Source organism: Coregonus lavaretus (genome assembly GCF_964263955.1).
Source record: "Coregonus lavaretus genome assembly, chromosome: 3".
Classification (NCBI taxonomy): Eukaryota; Metazoa; Chordata; class Actinopteri; order Salmoniformes; family Salmonidae; genus Coregonus; species Coregonus lavaretus.
The window spans coordinates 26,826,006-26,848,025 of record NC_139990.1 but is presented as its reverse complement, the minus strand read 5'-3'; the positions used below and the strand labels follow the sequence as shown (position 1 = coordinate 26,848,025).

The 22,020-nt window shown below is 42.3% G+C and overlaps 1 protein-coding gene across 1 annotated transcript; it reads right to left on the bottom strand.

Moving 5' to 3' along the window:
• Window positions 1–1,166: 1,166 nt before the first annotated feature.
• Window positions 1,167–21,302, bottom strand: LOC311126897 (tyrosine-protein kinase STYK1-like). Its single transcript, XM_084158589.1, has 10 exons — window positions 21,075–21,302; window positions 16,778–16,833; window positions 14,403–14,618; window positions 7,579–7,791; window positions 6,967–7,148; window positions 6,309–6,386; window positions 5,674–5,888; window positions 5,524–5,564; window positions 3,659–3,755; window positions 1,167–3,488 (listed from the first exon to the last, which is right to left on the bottom strand). The coding sequence occupies exons 2-10, from the start codon at window positions 16,830–16,832 to the stop codon at window positions 3,293–3,295; spliced, it is 1,293 nt and encodes a 430-aa protein (XP_084014715.1). The 5' UTR covers window position 16,833; window positions 21,075–21,302; the 3' UTR covers window positions 1,167–3,292.
• Window positions 21,303–22,020: the final 718 nt, after the last annotated feature.

The window sequence follows — 22,020 nt, the reverse complement described above, 5'->3', positions numbered from 1 at the left end:
GATGGCACTGTGGTTGTTTAAAGGGTTAAAGTGTGAGTGACTACAGTTTACATGTAGAATTATATATCTGCTAGTGTGGGAGAGAGACCCAGGTAGGGCCTTGGAAGACACTGGCATTAGAACCTGCAGCAAGCAGGGAATGTTCATTTTGTTTTCCATTGTAACCACGTAGATATTCAGTATACACACAGTGGATAAATATATACACTGAGTATACCAAACATTAGGAACACCTTCCTAATATTGAGTTGCACCCCCTCTTTTGCCCTCAGAACAGCCTCAATTAGTTGGGGCATGGACTCTACAAGGTGCCGAAAGCGTTCCACAAGGATGCTGGCCAATGTTGACCCCAATGCTTCCCACAGTTGTGTCAAGTTGGCTGGATGTCCTTTGGGTGGTGGACCATTCTTGATATACACGGGGAAACGGTTGAGCATGAAAAACCCAGCAGCGTTGCCGTTCTTGACACAAAACGGTGTGCCTGGCACCTACTACCATACCTCGTTCAAAGGCACTTACATTTTGTGTCTTGCCCATTCACCCTCTGAATGGCATTCATACACAATCCATCTCTCAAGGCTTAAAAATCATTCTTTAACCTGTCTCCTCCCCTTCACTACACTGATTGAAGTGGATTTAACATTTTACATAAAAAGGGGATAATAGCTTTCACCTGGATTCACCTAGTCAGTCTATGTCATGGAAAGAGCAGGTTGTTTTGTATACTCAGTGTATTACTCTTTAAATACACAATATACAGCTGCGGAAAAAAGTAAGAGACCACTGCAAAATTATCAGTTTCTCTAGTTTTACTATTTATAGGTATGTGTTTGGGTAAAAATAACATTTTTGTTTTATTCTATAAACTACTGACAACATTTCTCCCAAATTCCAAATAAAAATATTGTCATTTAGAGCATGTATTTGCAGAAAATGACAACTGGTAAAAATAACAAAACATTTGTAGTGTTGTCAGACCTCGAATAATGCAAAGAAAATAAGTTCATGTTAATTTTTAAACAACACAATACTAATGTTTTAACTTAGGAAGAAATCCTATATTTGAAATCAATATTTGGTGGAATAACCCTGATTTTCAATCACAGCTTTCATGCGTCTTGGCATGCTCTCCACCAGTCTTTCACATTGATGTTGGGTGACTTTATGCCACTCCTGGCGCAAAAATTCAATTTGTTTGATGGCTTGTGACCATCCATCTTCCTCTTGATCACATTCCAGAAGTTTTCAATGGGGTTCAGGTCTGGAGATTGGGCTGGCCATGACAGGGTCTTGATCTGGTGGTCCTCCATCCACACCTTGATTGACCTGGCTGTGTGACATGGTGCATTGTCCTGCAGGAAAAACCAATCCTCAGAGTTGGGGAACAATGTCAGAGCAAAAGGAAGCAAGTTTTCTTCCAGGACAACCTTGTACGTGGCTTCATTCATGCGTCCTTCACAAAGACAAATCTGCCCGATTCCAGCCTTGCTGAAGCACCCCCAGATCATCACCGATCCTCCACCAAATTTCACAGTGGGTGCGAGACACTGTGGCTTGTAGGCCGCTCCAGGTCTCCGTCTAACCATTAGATGACCAGGTGTTGGGCAAAGCTGAAAATTGGACTCATCAGAGAAGATGACCTTACTCCAGTCCTCTACAGTCAAGTCCTTATGGTCTTTTGCAAACCTCAGCCTGACTCTTCTTTGCTTCTCATTGATGAAGGGCTTTTTTCTAGCTTTGCACGACTTCAGCCCTGCCCCTAGGAGCCTATTTCGAACTGTCCTCGCCATGCACTTCACCCCAGCTGCCGTTTGCCATTCTTTTTGTAGGTCACTTGATGTCATCTTACGGTTGTTGAGTTACATTCGAATGAGTTGGGGGTCATCCTGGTCAGTAGAGAGTCGTTTTCGCCCTCTTCCGGTCTGTAGCTTTGTTGTCTCCAATGTCTGCTGCTTGACCTTGTTCTTATGAACCGCCGTCTTTGACATTTTAAGGATGGAAGCAACCTGACGCTTACTGTATCCCTCTGCCAGTAAAGCCAGAATTGAACCCTTCTTTTCCTCACTCAAAACTTTCCTTTTCAACTCTTTTGGCATGGTCAGTAGTTATTTTTTGATTAATATTACTTTTGAGGTACTATTAGCACTGTTTTTGCCATCCAGCTGGTCCTATTGCAAGAGGATAGTGATGACCACAGCAGTGGTTTTTATATTTTTCCTCGTTAAATAAGATTTGGTTCATGTGATCACCTAATCAGTACCTAATTCAGTAGAATGAGGTGTGACTGTGTTGGAATTCATCAGACACTGGAATAGAATGGCTGTCATACATGTAGAGATGCTGATTTAAGAAATATTTGCAGTGGTCTCTTAATTTTTTCCACAGCTGTATATACACTAAACAAAAATATGAATGTGTTTACATCCCTGTTAGTGAGCATTTCTCCTTTGCCAAGATAATCCATCCACCTGACAGATGTGGCATATCAAGAAGCTGATTAAACATTATGATCATTACACAGGTGCACCTTGTGCTGGGGACAATAACAGGCCACCCTAAAATGTGCAGTTTGTCACACAACACAATGCCACAGATGTCTGAAGTTCTAAGGGCATGTGCAATTGGCGTACTGACTGCTGGAATATCCACCAGAGCTGTTGCCAGAGAATTTAATGTTAATTTCTCTACCATAAGCCACCTCCAGTGTCGTTTTAGAGAATTTGGCAGTAAGTCCAAACGGCCTCACTACCGCAGACTACGTGTAACTACGCCAGCCTAGGACCTCCACATCTGGCCTCTTCACCTGCGGGATCGTCTGAGACCAGCCACCTGGACAGCTGATGAAACTGAGGCTTATTTCTGTCTGTAATAAAGCCCTTTTATGGGGAAAAACTCATTCTGATTGGCTGGGCCTGACTCCCAAGTGGGTGGGCCTATGCCCTTCCAGGCCCATACATGGCTGTGCCCCTTGCCCAGTGATGTGAAATCCATAGATTAGGGCCTAATGAATTTATTTAAATTGACTGATTTCCTTATATGAACTGTAACTCAGTAAAATCGTTGAAATTGTTGCATGTTGTGTTTATATCTTTGTTCAGTATACTGTATATATGTCCTTATACCTGAGTGTTTCATCAGTCTCTCACATTGTATTGAGGATAGTATGGGGCCTAAAGATAAACAACATTTCGTGTTTTGACATTTGAAACGCTCTTCCAGCGGTCTTCATGATAATGTGAGAAAAGCGACACTGAATTTAGACCTTGATTTAAACGACAAGCCCAGGAGCCAATCAGAGAACTGCGTAATTGTAGGCCTCTCCATATTCCGCCTCCTGCAGGTACTTCTCAATGTCCAGTGTCTCAGGCACTCGAAGAACTGTCCTATTGTTGGCACTCTTCTCTCCTGATTGGAGCTTCCGGATCACCTCAGGCAATGCAGGGCGCTCCTGTAGAGCGAACTGGCCACAGGACTTGATTATGGAATACCTGAAAAAAGTACAGTAGCTTTTGTAACCAATTCTAACTTGTTTTGTGGTAATCATTGTGGCTATTTCTACCAATGTCAAAGATAAAACTATTAAAGTACTGTTATATTCATGTTTGCTGTGCTATATTAGGTAATTATTAATGGATTATTACTTAATGTGGTCTCTTACAGTGAGTTAGAACAATTAGCTGGTCTCTTCTGAGTCTTTCCTCTTTGGAGGTATTGAAGAAGATCATTGGCCAATACTTTAGGGAATGGTGGGTCACCTACAAAGTGGAGGATTAAATGATCGATTATTAGGGTGTATGTACATGATAAACATCACAGTTGAAGTCGGAAGTTTACATACACCTTAGCCAAATAAATTTAAACTCAGTTTTTCACAATTCCTGACATTTAATCCTAGTAAAAATTCCCTGTCTTAGGTCAGTTAGGATCAGCACTTTATTTGAAGAATGTGAAATGTCAGAATAATAGTAGAGAGAATGATTTATTTCAGCTTTTATTTATTTCATCACATTCCCAGTGGGACAGAAGTTTACATACACTCAATTAGTATTTGGTAGCGTTGCCTTTAAAATTGTTTAACTTGGGTCAAACATTTCGGGTAGCCTTCCACAAGCTTCCCACAATAAGTTGGGTGAATTTTGGCCCATTCCTCCTGACAGAGCTGGTGTAACTGAGTCAGGTTTGTAGGCCTCCTTGCTCGCACACGCTTTTTCAGTTCTGCCCACAAATGTTCTATAGGATTGAGGTCAGGGCTTTGTAATGGCCACTCCAATACCTTGACTTTGTTGTCCTTAAGCCATTTTGCCACAACTTTGGAAGTATGTTTGGGGTCATTGTCCATTTGGAAGACCCATTTGCGACCAAGCTTTAACTTCCTGACTGATGTCTTGAGATGTTGCTTCAATATATCCACATCATTTTCCTTCCTCATGATGCCATCTATTTTGTGAAGTGCACCAGTCCCTCCTGCAGCAAAGCACCCCCACAGCATGATGCTGCCACCCCCGTGTTTCACGGTTGGGATGGTGTTCTTCGGCTTGAAGCATCCCCCTTTTTCCTCCAAACATAACGATGGTCATTATGGCCAAACAGTTGTATTTTTGTTTCATCAGACCAGAGGACATTTCTCCAAAAAAGTAAGATCTTTGTCCCCATGTGCAGTTGCAAACCGTAGTCTGGCTTTTTTTATGGCGGTTTTGGAGCAGTGGCTTCTTCCTTGCTGAGCGGCCTTTCAGGTTATGTCGATATAGGACTCGTTTTACTGTGGATATAGATACTTTTGTACCTGTTTCCTCCAGCATCTTCACAAGGTCCTTTGCTGTTGTTCTGGGATTGATTTGCACTATTCACACCAAAGTACATTCATCTCTAGGAGACAGAACGCGTCTCCTTCCTGAGCGGTATGACGGCTGCGTGGTCCCATGGTGTTTATACTTGCATTGTTTGTACAGATGAACGTGGTATCTTCAGGCGTTTGGAAATTGCTCCCAAGGATGAACCAGACTTGTGGAGGTCTACAATTTGTTTTCTGTGGTCTTGGCTGATTTCTTTTGATTTTCCCATGATGTCAAGCAAAGAGGCACTGAGTTTGAAGGTAGGCCTTGAAATACATCCACAGGTACTCCTCCAATTGACTCAAATTATGTCAATTAGCCTATCAGAAGCTTCTAAAGCCATCATTTTCTGGAATTTTCCAAGCTGTTTAAAGGCACAGTCAACTTAGTGTATGTAAACTTCTGACCCACTGTAATTGTGATACAGTGAATCATAAGTGAAATAATCTGTCTGTAAACAATTGTTGTGTCATGCACAAAGTAGATGTCCTAACCGACTTGCCAAAACTATAGTTTGTTAACAAGAAATTTGTGGAGTGGTTGAAAAACGAGTTTTAATGACTCCAACCTAAGTGTATGTAAACTTCCGACTTCAACTGTACATCCATGAGATAAAAGTTTTTAATTTGTTATGGTTATAACAGTTCAGCAGACCAGTAATGATACATTATTTATTTAGAAAAGCATTTACCTAGTGTCACCATTTCATGGAGCAGGATACCAAAAGACCAGCTGCAAAAACGGAAGGATGGTTGGAGAGATCACTGTCAAAGTAGAAAGTCTCATGACTTTTTCATATTTTTGTGTAATATGATTTGTCCAATCAGATTTGCCGACTTACACGTCACTGCTTTGATTGACAAGTCTCCTTGCCAATACTTCTGGAGCCTGCCACTTCCTCATCTCAATGTTCTCCAGCTCTCCTGGAGTTCCTGCTTGTGTTTTCCTGCGGTATGCTGGACCCAATCCCCACAGTTTAGCCGTCAGGTCTCCGCCAACCAACACGCTCCGAGCTCCAACGTTGCCATGGATACAGCTCTGACCATGCAGGTATTCCTGAATACACAAATAGAGAGGATGCTGTGTTTTACAATGGCTATGGGACATTCAAGCACATAAAAGCCAAGCATTCAGATGAATCAAGTAGGTAAGGCCAGGAGTTTTTCCTAAACACATGACCTGAGCAGGTAAAACTCTTGGCCCCTACTCATAGGTTCAAATCAAATGCATTTATAAACCCTTTTTACATCAGCAGTTGTCACAGTGCTTATACAGTTCTGAATAAGAATGACGAACATATGCGCTCAACTTGAACTATCATTTTCAATTGTAGACACACTGACAGAGATGGATGGATCATTTGATGGATGGAAATGTATGCACTCACTAACTGTAAATCGCTCTGGATAAGAGCGTCTGCTAAATGAATAAAAAATTTAAAAATGTAAATGAAAGGGGAGACAGAGAGAGACCAACCAGAGCAGATGCCACTTGTCCTCCCATGGTGAAGATACGCTTCTCTGTGATATTGCATGGGGACTCCCCACCTGTGTCCTGCCAAGAAAAAGCACTGTGAGAATCCATTCACACCATCACTAATGATCATGTCCATATTCACTCTACTGTCTATATGTTCACAGAGTTACAGAGTGTTTACTCAGCCTCTTGAGATCCACGTACAACTTGAATGTTCAGGCAAACCTGACGACAATTCACAATTTACGTAAAAGTTGTGCAGGCAGATCTCTAGCTAAGACCCGTCCCTAACGCATCAGGGTCATATTCAGTATACTCCAGTCCGTAGCAAAACGTTTTGGTGAAACAATAATCTCTCATTGGACAAGTTCAAGTAGGCTACCTCTTCATTTCACTCTGTTTAAAACAGTGTTCTCCCTACTGAACATCCCCAGCTATTTGGCAATGTAGGAGTACCCATAAAGATAGATAGAGGACTCATCATGGATATAAGCCATTTTAGCATGGACATTGCCATTGAGGGCTTCCACCATCCTTCCCCCATTTTAAAATAGTCAACTGGGTGGGGATTCCTATGGGTTGTAGCCTCAATGGCGTTGCCCATGCTGTCACAGATATGAAGATGAGTCCTCTATCTATCTCTATGGGAGTATCATACCTGTCGACACCTCCATAGGAACCCCAGCAGGTCCCTGTGCTCCAGTTCCTCCATCACAGTGATGATGGGGGTATGTAGAGAGAGCACGCCCATCAGACCAGGCAGGAAGGGGTGGGGCCCCAGCTCAGACAGGAAGGAGGCAAAGCCCAGGAACGACTGGCGCTCACTTGCATCAGCTGTCTCTGGAGGAGAAAAGGTGCATGTTGAGATTGACTACATTGCAGTTGGACTGTGTAGAATCACTGATCTACAAATGACCTAACGTCCCTCATAACTACTCAATATGTTATCAAGGTTAGCGATTCTGTGCCTCGCCTTGCTCAAACTGATCCCCTCAAACACACTGAATGTGTTGTATTTTTTTTCTTCAATATCTGGCAGTCATCTACTCATGGGAAATTTTGTAATTGTTGTTATAGGTTGGCCTAGGTCTGTTGATTTGAATATCGAATCAAGATCACAAGATGTCATAGTAACACCAAGACAAGATAACATCCCCAACATTTCAGGTTTTATATTCATATAAGCCTGAAGGTCTTACAATAAACTGACTGTTAGTCTCTGGATGGGAGCGTCTATTTTATAACTCCAATGTATATCAAAGATTGTTACCTTTAAGTGTCCGTAGAACCACGCCTCGGTTGTCCATCCTTGCCCGGTAGAGGGTGACAGGGTCGTTCGGTTTGACAGAGAAGGACAGGGGCAGCGGAGTGACCAGGTTGAAAGAGCCATGCTGCGTCTCCGGTACTGCAGACATGGTGGCTGGGGCGTCACGCCGGGTCAGAGGTAACTCCTCATGCTCCAGTGGGTTCAGCTCAGGAGGAGCTGCAGGTAAACAGATGGGTATTACGCATATATTAAATTATATATATGAAATTCCTCAGACCTAGAGATGCAACTCATGCATTATAAAACAAACATCAGTCTCTGCCTATGTCAGCTTTTTAAAGTAAATAAATATACCATAAGCCAGTAGATAAATATATGCCAGGAGTTTGTCTAGTTTTGGCAAACATTTACATTAAAAGTCTAAAGTAAATCATATGGCAATCATTGTGCTTAAGCAATTGACTAAGTACAATTGAAGTCGGAGGTTTACATACACTTAGGTTGGAGTCATTAAAACTCATTTTTCAACCACCACAAATTTCTTGCATCATGATGTGGGGGTGCTTTGCTGCAGGAGGGACTGGTGCACTTCACAAAATAGATGGCATCATGAGGAAGGACAACAAAGTCAAGGTATTGGAGTGGCCATCACAAAGCCCTGACCTCAATCCTATAGAAAATGTGTGGGCAGAACTGAAAAAGCGTGTGCGAGCAAGGAGACCTACTAACCTGACTCAGTTACACCAGCTCTATCAGGAGGAATGGGCCAAAATTCACCCAACTTATTGTGGGAAGCTTGTGGAAGGCTACGCGAAACGTTTGACCCAAGTTAAACAATTTAAAGGCAATGCTACCAAATACCCACTGGGAATGTGATGAAAGAAATAAAAGCTGAAATAAATCATTCTCGCAACTATTATTCTGACATTTCACATTCTTAAAATAAAGTGGTGTTCCTAACTGACCTAAGACAGGGAAGTTTTATTAGGATTAAATGTCAGGAATTTTGAAAAACTGAGTTTAAATGTATTTGGCTAAGGTGTATGTAAACTTCCGACTTCAACTATGTGCTTTACACAGTTTGTAAATCCTTACTGTACTAATGTAGTTCTAGTACAGAGTTAGTCTCGGATATCCCAGACCTTGGAGCATCGTAACCCACTGGGCACAAACTGGTTTAATCAATTGTGACGTGGAATCTAAGTGGAAAATACATTGGATTTGAAAGAGTAATTAACGTAAACTGTTGTTTTGAGGGTGAATTTTAAACCACAGGATCATGTCATCATTGTGACCAATTTTCAACATAGACAAACCTAAAATATGTTGAATTTGTACCTTTGAAACAACGTCAGCTGTTCAACTATATCCACTATCAGAAGAAAAAAACAATAGTCTGGCAGCACCTCCTACTGGATAGTTGATCTACAACTATTCATTTGGTCTCCCATCCAGGGTTTTAACCGAGCCCAGCTTTTATATTTGTCATTGACTACTACCAATGTGCTATCGTGAGAATGATTATTGAGAGACTTTTAATAACCAAATCAGTGGCACTGTTGCTATTCGTCATTCCAATGAGTAGGTTTAACAGAGCAAATGAAATGTACAGTGCATTAGGAAAGTATTCAGACCCCTTGACTTATTCCACATTTTGTTACGTTACAGCCTTATTCTAAAATGGATTTTTTTTTATTTATCTCAATCTACATACTATACCCCATAATGACTAAGCAAAAACAGGTTTATACATTTTAGCAAATTTGTAAAATTAAAAAAACTGAAATATGACATTTACATAAGTATTCAGACCCTTTACTCAGTACTTTGTTGAAGCACCTTTTCCAGCGATTACAGCCTCGATTCTTCAAATCAAATCAAATTGTATTTGTCACATACACGTGTTTAGCAGATGTTATTGCGGGTGTAACGAAATGCTTGTGCTTCTAGCTCCGACAGTGCAGTAATATCTAACAAGTAATATCTAACAATTTCACAACATATACCCAATACAGACAAATCTAGTAAGGAATGGAATTTAATAATATATACATATATGGACAAGCAATGACAGAGCGGCATGGACTAAGATACAGTAGAATATTATAGAATAGAATACAGTATATACATATGAGACGAGTAGTGCAAGATATGTAAACATTATTAAAGTGACTTCTTGACGCTACAAGCTTGGCACACCTGTATTTGTGGAGTTTCTCCCATTCTTCTCTGCAGATCCTCTCAAGCTGTGTCAGGTTGGATGGGGAGCGTCGCTGCACTGCTATTTTCAGGTCTCTCCAGAGATGTTCGATCGGGTTCAAGTCCGGGCTCTGGCTGGCCCACTCAAGGACATTCAGAGAATTGTCGCGAAGCCACTCCTGCGTTGTCTTGGCTTTGTGCTTAGGGTCATTGTCCTGTTGGAAGGTGAACCTTTGCCCCAGTCTGAGGTCCTGAGCGCTCTGGAGCAGGTTTTCATCAAGGATCTCTCTGTACTTTGCTCCGTTCATCTTTCCCTCGATCCAAACTAGGCTCCCAGTCCCTGCCACTGAAAAACATCCCCAAAGCATGATGTTGCCACCACCATTCTTCACCGTAGTGATGGTGCCAGGTTTCCTCCAGATGTGACGCTTGGCATTCAGGCCAAAGAGTTCAATCTTGGTTTCATCAGTCCAGAGAATCTTTTTTCCTTTAGGTGCCTTTTGGCAAACTCCAAGCAGGCTGTCATGTGCCCTTTACTGAGGAGTGGCTTCCATCTGGCCACTACCATAAAGGCCTGATTGGTGGAGTGCTGCAGAGAATGTTGTCCTTCTGGAAGGTTCTCCCATCTCCACAGAGGAACTCTGGAGCTCTGTCAGAGTGACCATCGGGTTCTTGCTCACCTCCCTGACCAAGGCCCTTCTCCCCCAATTTCTCAGTTTGGCCGGGCGGCCAGCTCTGGGAAGAGTCTTGGTAGTTCCAAACTTCTTCCATTTAAGAATGATGGAGGCCACTGTGTTCTTAGGGACCTTCAATGCTGCAGACATTTTTTCGTACCCTTCCCCAAATCTGTGCCTCGACACAATCCTGTCTCGGAGCTCTACAGACAATTCCTTAGACCTCATGGCTTGGTTTTTGCTCTAACATGCACTGTCAACTGTGGGACCTTATATAGACAGGTGTGTGCCTTTCCAAATCATGTCCAATCAACTGAATTTACCACAGGTGGACTCCAATCAAGTTGTAGAAACATCTCAAGGATAATCAATGGAAACTCAATTTCGAGTCTCATCGCAAAGGGTCTGAATACTTAGGTATGTTTTTTTGTGGACAAGTTAACAAATAATAATGCTCAGCTATGAAAAGCCAAATGGCATTTACATTTTGGTCATTTAGCAGACGCTCTTATCCAGAGCGACTTACAGTTAGTGAATGCATACATGTTTTTTTGTTTTTTGTTTTTTTTATACTGGCCCCCGTGGGAAACGAACCCACATCCCTGCCGGCCAAACCCTCTCCTACCTTGGACGACGCTGGACCAATTGTGCGCCACCCATGGGTCTCCCGGTCGCGGCCGGCTGCGACAGAGCCTGGACTCGAACCAGGATCTCTAGTGGCACAGCTAGCACTGCGATGCAGTGCCTTAGACCACTGCGCCACTCGGGAGTCTGAGTTACTCCTGAGGTGCTGACATTTTGCACCCTCTACAACCACTGTGATTGTTATTTGACCCGTCTGGTCATCTATGAACATTTGAACATCTTGAAGAACAATCTGGCCTTAATGGCCATGTACTCTTATCATCTCCACCCGACACAGCTAGAAGAGGACTGGCCACCCCTCAGATCTTGGTTCCTCTCTAGGTTTCTTCCTAAGTTCCTGCCTTTCTAGGGAGTTTTTCCTAGCCACCGTGCTTCTACAGTCGTGGTCAAAAGTTTTGAGAATGACACAAGTATTGATCTTCACAAAGTTCGCTGCTTTAGTGTTATGAGATATTTTTGTCAGATGTTACCATGGTATACTGAAGTATTATTACAAGCATTCCATAAGTGTCAAAGGCTTTTATTGACAATTACATTAAGTTTATGCAAAGAGTCAATATTTGCAGTGTTGACCCTTCTTTTTCAAGACCTCTGCAATCCGCCGTGGCATGCTGTCAATTAACTTCTGGGCCACATCCTAACTGATGGCAGGCCATTCTTGCATAATCAATGCTTGGAGTTTGTCAGAATTTGTGGGGTTTTGTTTGTCCACCTGCCTCTTGAGGATCGACCACAAGTTCTCAATGGGATTAAGGTCTGGGGAGTTTCCTGGCCATGGACCCAAAATGTCGATGTTTTGTTCCCCGAGCCACTTAGTTAATACTTTTGCCTTATGGCAAGGTGCTCCATCATGCTGAAAAAGGCATTGTTCGTCACTAAACTGTTCTTGGATGGTTGGGAGAAGTTGCTCTCTGAGGATGTGTTGTTACCATTCTTTATTCATGGCTGTGTTCTTAGGCAAAATTGTAGGTTGAGAACTCCCTTGGCTGAGAAGCAACCCCACACATGAATGGTCTCAGGATGCTTTACTGTTGGCATGACACAGGACTGATGGTAGTGCTCACCTTGTCTTCTCCGGACAAGGTGTTTTCCGGATGCCCCAAACAGTCAGAAAGGGGATTCATCAGAGAAAATGACTTTACCCCAGTCCTCAGCAGTCCAATCCCTGAACCTTTTGCAGAATATCAGTCTGTCCCTGATGTTTTTCCTGGAGAGAAGTGGCTTCTTTGCTGCCCTTCTTGACACCAGGCCATCCTCCAAAAGTCTTTGCCTCACTGTGCGTGCAGATGCACTCACACCTGCCTGCTGCCATTCCTGAGCAAGCTCTGCACTGGTGGTGCCCCGATCCCGCAGCTGAATCAACTTTAGGAGACGGTCCTGGCGCTTGCTGGACTTTCTTGGCCGCCCTGGTGCCTTCTTCACAACAATTGAACCTCTCTCCTTGAAGTTCTTGATGATCCGATAAATGGTTGATTTAGGTGCAATCTTACTAGCAGCAATATCCTTGCCTGTGAAGCCCTTTTTGTGCAAAGCAATGATGACGGCATGTTTCCTTGCAGGTAACCATGGTTAACAGAGGAAGAACAATGATTTCAAGCATCACCATCCTTTTAAAGCTTCCAGTCTGTTATTCTAACTCAATCAGCATGACAGAGTGATATCCAGCCTTGTCCTTGTCAACACTCTCATCTGTGTTAACGAGAGAATCACTGACATGATGGCAGCTGGTCCTTTTGTGGAAATGTTTTTTGGGGGATTAAGTTCATTTTCGGGCGGCAGGTAGCTTAATGGGTAAGAGCGTTGTGCCAGTAACCGAAAGGTTGCTGTTTCTAATCCCCGAGCCGACTAGGTGAAAAATCTGTTGGTGCCCTTGAGCAAGGCACTTAACCCTAATTGCTCCTGTAAGTCGCTCTGGATAAGAGCGTCTGCTAAATGACTAAAATGTAAATGTAAAGAGGGACTTTGCAATTAATTGCAATTCATCTGATCACTCTTCATGACATTCTGGAGTATATGCAAATTGCCATCATCAAAACTGAGGCAGGAGACTTTGTGAAAATTAGTATTTGTGTCATTCTCAAAACTTTTGACCACGACTATACATCTGCATTGTTTGCGGTTTCGGGTTTTAGGCTGGGTTGCTGTATAAGCACTTTGTGACATCTGCTAATGTAAAAAGGGCTTTATAAATACATTTGATTGATATTTTGGATTCACATCTCCAACTAAACCAAAAATAAAAGTTAAAGAATAGGATTAAACCAGTGGCTCAGATGAAACTATCCAAGCATTAGATATCCTTTAAATGTTGATATTTGGCTGCATTGTCAACCAAACACAACTCAATATTACTTTTGTAATACACTAAATAGCCTAAAGTTAAGTTATTTTACAAACTAATGTAACAATATTTATTCAACCTTAAAATGAGTAACACATCCATGGCCACATTTAGAAGTTAGCCTACTGTAACTAAAAATGCAGGTCTGCTTGCAGGTCTGTGGAGATCTTCACAATTGCTATAATAATCTGTGAAGAATCTTGAACAGCATCGATCACTTACACTATGTAATTTTAATGTAATCTCAACTGCAATCCAGGTCATTTGGTTGTACTATTAGATGAAGCACAGTGATAAGACATTAAGTTGTTGTATAAATAAAACATATCTGACATTGTATTCCCATTTTAACTTTGTTGTGCTTTTAAATGGTTGAAAGCGCAGTGATAACACATTTAGATGACAACTAAACCAAAAATCTGACATAGTATTTCCATTGGAATTTGGTCATACTTTTAGATGGTTGAAAGCATAGTGATAACACATTGGGAATTCAACAAACTTCTGTCTTTTTGATTGGGTGAATAAAGGTTGAAATCTCCATTGATCAACGTCTCAACCAAATATTACCCACATTTCCATGTTGAAATGAGGCAGCAATGGCACAAGGTCTGGAGAGGATGTCGGCTTCTCTATGACATTTTGAAAGCGGAGGGAAAAGTGTTCAGGGGAGGGTCCTTTTCAGACAAACAACTCTCCCAACAAATCATGAGTTTGGGTAGGAGGGGCTTAAAATGTCAGCAGGAATTGTGCTCATGTTTAAATAGGGCAGTGACGTTACCGGTGACGCGCGTCCCATTTCTGACTCGTCCTCTCTGTCCCAACAACTTGTAAAGACGTATTAAGCTGGAGCGTCAATACATTGCAACCCATCTGTCTAGAGAGACTTGTACAGAGTGGGAAGATACAAGTATGCTGACTCATCAGCCAAGCTCATTGGCATTACATCAATGTGCACACCAACTTACCCTCAATGCCCTGTAGGTTCTGTCTGGCACTTCGCCTCTGTGTGTGTCTGCTCGACCTGCTGGTGCTGTGTGGTCGGGCTAGGATTACGCTGGGTCGTCTGCGGATTCCCTTTTCAGGGCAGTACCTCAGCAGGAGAATGATTAGCAGAGTGACCAGGAAGCTTGCAAGGAGCAGGATGGGCACGATGATGACTTCCTCTTTGTACACTGTGACATCTGAGAGAGAGAGAGAGATCAATATCAGAGTCATAGAGTATTACTACCATTGGGCACATGAACAAGGCACTTAACCTCTAACCTGCTACAGCTGACCCTGTGCTGCAAAAGGACAACATTTCTGAATCACAATGGGCAGCAATAGAGTGGAAAAGAACCAAAGAAGTATATAATGAAAATGGTTGAGGATGACTATGAAGAAGCTTATTTTTCAATACTATTATTTTTATCTGTCTCCCTGAAATGGTGATCTTTGTGTTCTGTAATGTCTATGTCAACATTATAGTACATGACACTTAAAAGCAAACAGGTGTGGTCTGGCATTTGTTTTGATAGTCACAAACATGAGTAGGATACACTTGAAGTAGCAAGAACAGTACATGCCAATAGGAATGTATTTCAGACACTATTAATTACTGTTTGTCAGTGGTGATTTAGTGCTCCTCATTCCCATCATCTTATTTCATAAGCTACTTACAGTATGTACACTGCCTTCATTTAAAGATCCAATGCAGCTGTTTTTATATCAATATCAAATCATTTCTGGGTAACAATGAAGTACCTTATTGTGATTGTTTTCAATAAAAAATTGTCAAAAAGCAACAAAAATAGCTTCTCAAGCAACAATTTTGCTAGGACTGTCTGGGAATGGTCTGAGTGGAGAGGGGGAAACTAGCTGTTATTGGCAGAGAGGTTTGGAACTATCTTTCTTAGTGGTCTATTAAATAATTTACCGCCTGGTGATGTGGGCAGGCAGGCCAAAACTCCATCCCACCAAAACAGGCTGAAATTTCAGGCGGTCTTTTCAAACAGCTCTTACACTAAAAGGGCATTATCAAAATGTTCACAATATTATTCTAACCTCGTAGTGTGAAAATATGTTTCAAGCACAGGAAAATCTAGTTTTTGACTGCATTGGGCCTTTAAGTGCACCGGAAATAGCATACTGAAAAAGGTGTAAGTGGTGGTGCAATATGTTTGCGCCACACCTTGTCTGGCTAAGTCTACCTACTGTGTGTCATCCAAAGTAACTGGAATGCTTAAAGCCAATTGTTAAGAACTCAGAATTCTCAGGTGATTCATTCTTCTTGTTCCTTAAAAGCTTCTGGAGAGTCTGAACTCTCTTTCCCCTAACCTGTGCTGCTCTGCGACTGACAATGTAGCTGACAATGCGGCAGACCCTGTACTGTTCCCAGCCTGTCTTGTATGCATGGTGGATCTGAGTACTGTGACAAACACAACACATTTCTGTTATCTCTGTATAACGGATCAAAAAATATTGTATTGTAGTGTTTTATTAGGGCACACAGCAGAAAACAAAAATGAGTGTTTCTTATTGGACAAATCTAGGTTGTTTCCTTTTTATTTGTTTGGTGCCTAATAAAACCAGCCCCTGTAATCTATATTTCACATGTCTGATGCTATCTACGTTGCATTTTATGTATCCAAAATGTTTTCTAGACGGTTGAAGTGGCTTTATCGTATTGGTTGCAGCTCCTTTGCTACAGCTCTGTTTGGTAAAGGCTGGGAAAGGGAACAAGTTGCCACCCTAGGGAGATTGCCATATTTATTCAATTTGACAAATTATCTTTAGATAAGATCTTGTGTAAAATTGACTGTGATGTTGATCATATGTAAGCACAAATATAATCTCAGTAAATGGACAACCAGTTTGTGACAATGTTACAGCCCACTTTTAACACTGACAGAAAGTTTGGCAAAACTCCCCATAAATATATCAGTGGACAGCTAGATGTCATATAACCTAGTTAAACATTTCATTATTTCCATAGCATTGTCTATTGCAGTGTTTCCCAACCCTGGTCCTCCAGTACCCCCAACAGCACACAGTTTTGTTGTAGCACTGGACAAACACACCTCATTGAGGGCTTGATGATTAGTTGACAAGATGAATCAGGTGTGCTTGTCCAGGGTTACAAGAAAAATTTGTACTGGTGGGGGTACTGGAGGACCAGGGTTGGGAAACACTGGTCTATCGAATCTTAAGATACCAAGTTCATGGAGTGTTTTTAGTCAATGCCTTTGGCTTGGAGACCCAACAGCTAGTGGACATAAGTTGTAGAAGGGGCAAGACAAGGCGACACAGGAGAGGTAGAGAAAAAGGATAACGAGAGAAGAGTTGCGAGAGGAACACTTACCACAGACGGTGTCCCCCGGTTGACACTGATTATCGGCATCAGAGTAGGATGACATCCTGAGGAGTGGGAGCACACACACACACACACACAGATATCATCATTAGATTACCACCGGTCAGCAGCCTCATAAAGCCCTCGGCTGTAACGACACAGCATGGAGTGTCCAACACCTTCTACTGTCACACAAGACACATGTAATGACATCTGGAGTCCATTTTCTCCATCTCAAAGCCAGTTCCACTGCATTTTTTCATTGTTTCCCTCTAATCAGGGACTGATTTAGACCTGGGACACCAGTTGTGTGCAATTCATTATCAGGTAGAACAGAAAACCAGCAGGCTCCGGACCTCTTAGGGTAAGAGTTGAGTACCTCTGATCTAGGCTAATCAATCCTACTTTAGGGGAAAGGAAAAAGACTGTACAGTTGTACACTTGTCATACAATTTCCATGCTTACACTTTTTCCCAATCGATAACGATGACAATGTGAGTATTTTGAACCCTGGTACATGTATTTGTTATTCCGTGTACATATGTTTTGACAGTGCTAGTATCACTTATGTAATCTGAGATATTTCTTTCTGAATGAATAACCTAGATTAACTCTAGATATTGGAATCCCAAGTAACTATGGTATCTGGGTAGATCTGATGCTAAGGCAATTTAAGGTACAGTAGTGTGACTATGGCTATAGTATAATCACAAGAAGAAGGTAATATTGATAGCTCCGCAGGGGGCGTCCAATATGGCACCAACTTGGCAAGGCTAGAGTGTTAACCCACGCTTGGCATTTGGGATGTGTGTCCTAATCACGTAAAACCCTGGATGGGTTGGGCATGCCGGGTGTCATGTAAAAATCTTCCCAGGGTGAAATGGTTCCCAATCGTTGTGATTGTGACGTCATGTTGTAGAAAATTTCACAGCGTGAAAATGTTCCTAGTCAATAATTGCACGCGCGTCAGTGTGGATGGCTGAACTCGTGTAAATATTTCTCTCCCACCCCCTCGCCCTTGATATAGCTAGCTAACGAGCATAATTAGCTGTAAACTGGCCGAGATGGGTTGTTCTCAGAGGTGTGCAGTTTTAACTTGTTTGTACAGTATAGCAAACAAACATGCACTGTCAATCGAAAACATCGCACCCAAGTCTTTGCAATCGCAAAAACTCTCCTCACATCAACCCTCAGCACCGTGACGCGCGAGTCCGGGTATTTATATGCAGACCTCACTCCTCAACAAGCTTCTGATTGGTCAGTCAATAATCATGGCCACCATTGATTGGCAGATGTGTGAAGCAAATGTGCGTGCCAACAGAATCGTTTTTTGAGGTCGAGGGAGGGTGTGAGAGAAACATCCGCACGAGCTCAGCCATCCACAAAGAGATGCGCGTGCAATTATTGAACTGGGAACATTTTCACGCTGGTAGAGATTTTACAGCATGACGTCACAATCAGAACACGATCAGAACGATTGGGAACTATTTCACTGGGAAGATTTTTACATGACAGTGCCGCAGCATTGGTGGTATTCAGGCCTGGGTACAGTACAGTATGTTACATTCAACTACATAATTTATAGGCCTCATTATCAAACACAGTCCGACTTTTTTTGGTCACTATTCATTCTCTGATGACAAGTTATTTTCACATGATTTGGGCATGACATTTGAAAAATGCTAAGACAGACTGGCTGGATGACTGACTAGTATTCTCCAATTGAATCGTGGATAACCTCTTCCTACCAACAGTGAAAATGGACAGAATATCATTGTTCAAATTCAGTAGGCAGGTTCAGGGCAGGTCAATGTGAGAAGTAATTATTAGGGGCTAGATAGTAGGAAGAGACTGTGCTTGTGTCTGAAATGACACCCTATGCCCTATACAGTGAGGGAAAAAAGTATTTGATCCTCTGCTGATTTTGTATGTTTGCCCACTGACAAAGAAATGATCGGTCTATAATTTTAATGGTAGGTTTATTTGAACAGTGAGAAACAGAATAACAACAAAAAAATCCAGAAAAACGCATGTAAAAAATGTTATAAATTGATTTGCATTTTAATGAGGGAAATAAGTATTTGACCCCCTCTCAATCAGAAAGATTTCTGGCTCCCAGGTGTATTTTATACAGGTAACGAGCTGAGATTAGGAGCACACTCTTAAAGGGAGTGCTCCTAATCTCAGCTTGTTACCTGTATAAAAGATACCTGTCCACAGAAGCAATCAATCAATCAGATTCCAAACTCTCCACCATGGCCAAGACCAAAGAGCTCTCCAAGGATGTCAGGGACAAGATTGTAGACCTACACAAGGCTGGAATGGGCTACAAGACCATCGCCAAGCAGCTTGGTGAGAAGGTGACAACAGTTGGTGCGATTATTCGCAAATGGAAGAAACACAAAAAACCTGTCAATCTCCCTCGGCCTGGGGCTCCATGCAAGATCTCACCTCGTGGAGTTGCAATGATCATGAGAACGGTGAGGAATCAGCCCAGAACTACACGGGACGATCTTGTCAATGATCTCAAGGCAGCTGGGACCATAGTCACCAAGAAAACAATTGGTAACACACTACGCCGCGAAGGACTGAAATCCTGCAGCGCCCGCAAGGTCCCCCTGCTCAAGAAAGCACATATACAGGGCCGTCTGAAGTTTGCCAATGAACATCTGAATGATTCAGAGGAGAACTGGGTGAAAGTGTTGTGGTCAGATGAGACCAAAATCGAGCTCTTTGGCATCAACTCAACTCACTGTGTTTGGAGGAGGAGGAATGCTGCCTATGACCCCAAGAACACCATCCCCACCGTCAAACATGGAGGTGGAAACATTATGCTTTGGGGGTGTTTTTCTGCTAAGGGGACAGGACAACTTCACCGCATCAAAGGGACGATGGATGGGGCCATGTACCGTCAAATATTGGGTGAGAACCTCCTTCCCTCAGCCAGGGCATTGAAAATGGGTCGTGGATGGGTATTCCAGCATGACAATGACCCAAAACACACGGCCAAGGCAACAAAGGAGTGGCTCAAGAAGAAGCACATTAAGGTCCTGGAGTGGCCTAGCCAGTCTCCAGACCTTAATCCCATAGAAAATCTGTGAAGGGAGCTGAAGGTTCGAGTTGCCAAACGTCAGCCTCGAAACCTTAATGACTTGTAGAAGATCTGCAAAGAGGAGTGGAACAGAATCCCTCCTGAGATGTGTGCAAACCTGGTGGCCAACTACAAGAAACGTCTGACCTCTGTGATTGCCAACAAGGGTTTTGCCACCAAGTACTAAGTCATGTTTTGCAGAGGGGTCAAATACTTATTTCCCTCACTGTATAGTGCACTACTTTTGACCAGAGCCCTATGGGCCCCACTACATAGTGTATAGGGTGACATTTCAGACGCATCCCCTGTTTTCGTTAGTCACCACAGAGATAAAGCAACAACTGGTTGTATAGAACAAGTAGAGGCCCATTGACAGTTCTCCGGACATTTGTTTCTTAAATGGAACTACATTTGAATCAACTTGAGAGGACAGCGAGTGGGCCAATTCTCTTTCCTCTTGCTTGAGGATAGATTTACTGCTGTGCAAATGTAAACGTTCAAAATGGTAAAAGTTATCAAATACTGTCACCTTAAGAACCAGTTCAATTACGCAAGTTGTGTTGTTTATACATTCATATTTAGGATTATAACACTATAATACCATTATTTACTTACAGCATGGCTGCCTAGCTTGGGGGACCTGTATTTACTCAACAATGTTATATCATTGTCTTGCCAAATTATCATACAAGACAACAAGTTGACAATGGTAGAAACAAATTGGCACCCACGCTATGTCCATCTTACCTTACTTTATTTCAGGTCACAAGTTCAACCTGTCTAAAAAAGGATAAATCAAATGAAAAGTGATAAACTCAACACTTGAAGGTCACCTGTTCCCCTCTCATCCACAGTATCGTATTTCATAATCGAGCGTGACACTCAGTACTACTATCTACCTGGATGTGGTTATATCTGGTTATATACAGGCTTAGGGTGTGTTGTTAGGAAGCACATTCTGACAGCATTTCTGCGTTTCCCTCCCTCACCTCTTTCCAAGTATGTTTGTGTCACTCAACCAGTCTAGCAGCATTGCTCTTTGACATGCACTTCTCACACACAACCCCACACACATACACACCCAGCATATAATACTAAACATGGAACTTTTAGGTTTCAATATATTTTACCTTGTATTTTAACCGACAATGTATTCTACCCTTTATTTGAACCATAAGTGTACATTTCTTCACTCATTTTATTGTGTCAACTTACGTGGCATGCTCCCTGTGTAAGGCTGAATCTCAATTATTGTGTAATGGTATTAATGTCTTCAGCATCCAAAGCTTCACGTTTGATATTAACCATCGTCTGTCACACTCCATTGTATTATAATCCCCATGTGATAATTCCAGTTTGTGCTATTTGCCGTCTCCCACTTTCCCAGCCTCTCTGTCAATCTCTTTCTTCTGTTGTTGTGCGTCTCTTTCCTCATGTCTCTCTGCTTTGTAACGATCACAGGTTAGCCCTGCCCTCTCCTGCACCTTTTCCTCCTCACCCTTATCACCTGCTCACGGTCTGTTTTTGACTTTTGGTGTGTGTGTGTCCTTTAGTGTGTAAAGTGCTACAGTGTGTGGGTTTTCAATGCCCTCACAACTATCTCAAACTATTTTAGTCTCCTCCTTATCACCTGTCTCCATCAAAGGTCGAAGGTCAAAGGTGTGGTCGATTCACAGTGTCTCAAAGTGGCCAGTCTTGGCTTGAATGCCAACACCTCCCATTTCCATTACTTTTCTCAAAGTGAAACTGCTCTATCCATCCCTGTCAACAATCACAGGCACTGAGGGCATTGGGGAAGTAACTTTGGTAGTATCAGCCTTTTGGTGCACTGTCACTGTAGCTCTTGAATGAGGCAATGAAAGTTTGCCCTGCTTTACAGTGGTATGGTACTATATACAGGGTGTGTGGCTTCGCAATGGCATGTTGGGTTTCATTTGTGTTTTGTAATCACTCAGCAGTTTTCCAACACCATTGGAAAAACATCCATGGAAACTGCTTGCTGTCCATCTGTTAACTGTTAAAGTAACTGTCCGGTGTTTCCAGATTTCTATGAAATATGACCTATAATTACTTACAATTTCAGTGAAATAGTTTTCTTTCCAAAACATGTTAAAAAGCAGCTTTTCTGTGTTGGAATGGTGTGGGCGTACCCCAACAACAG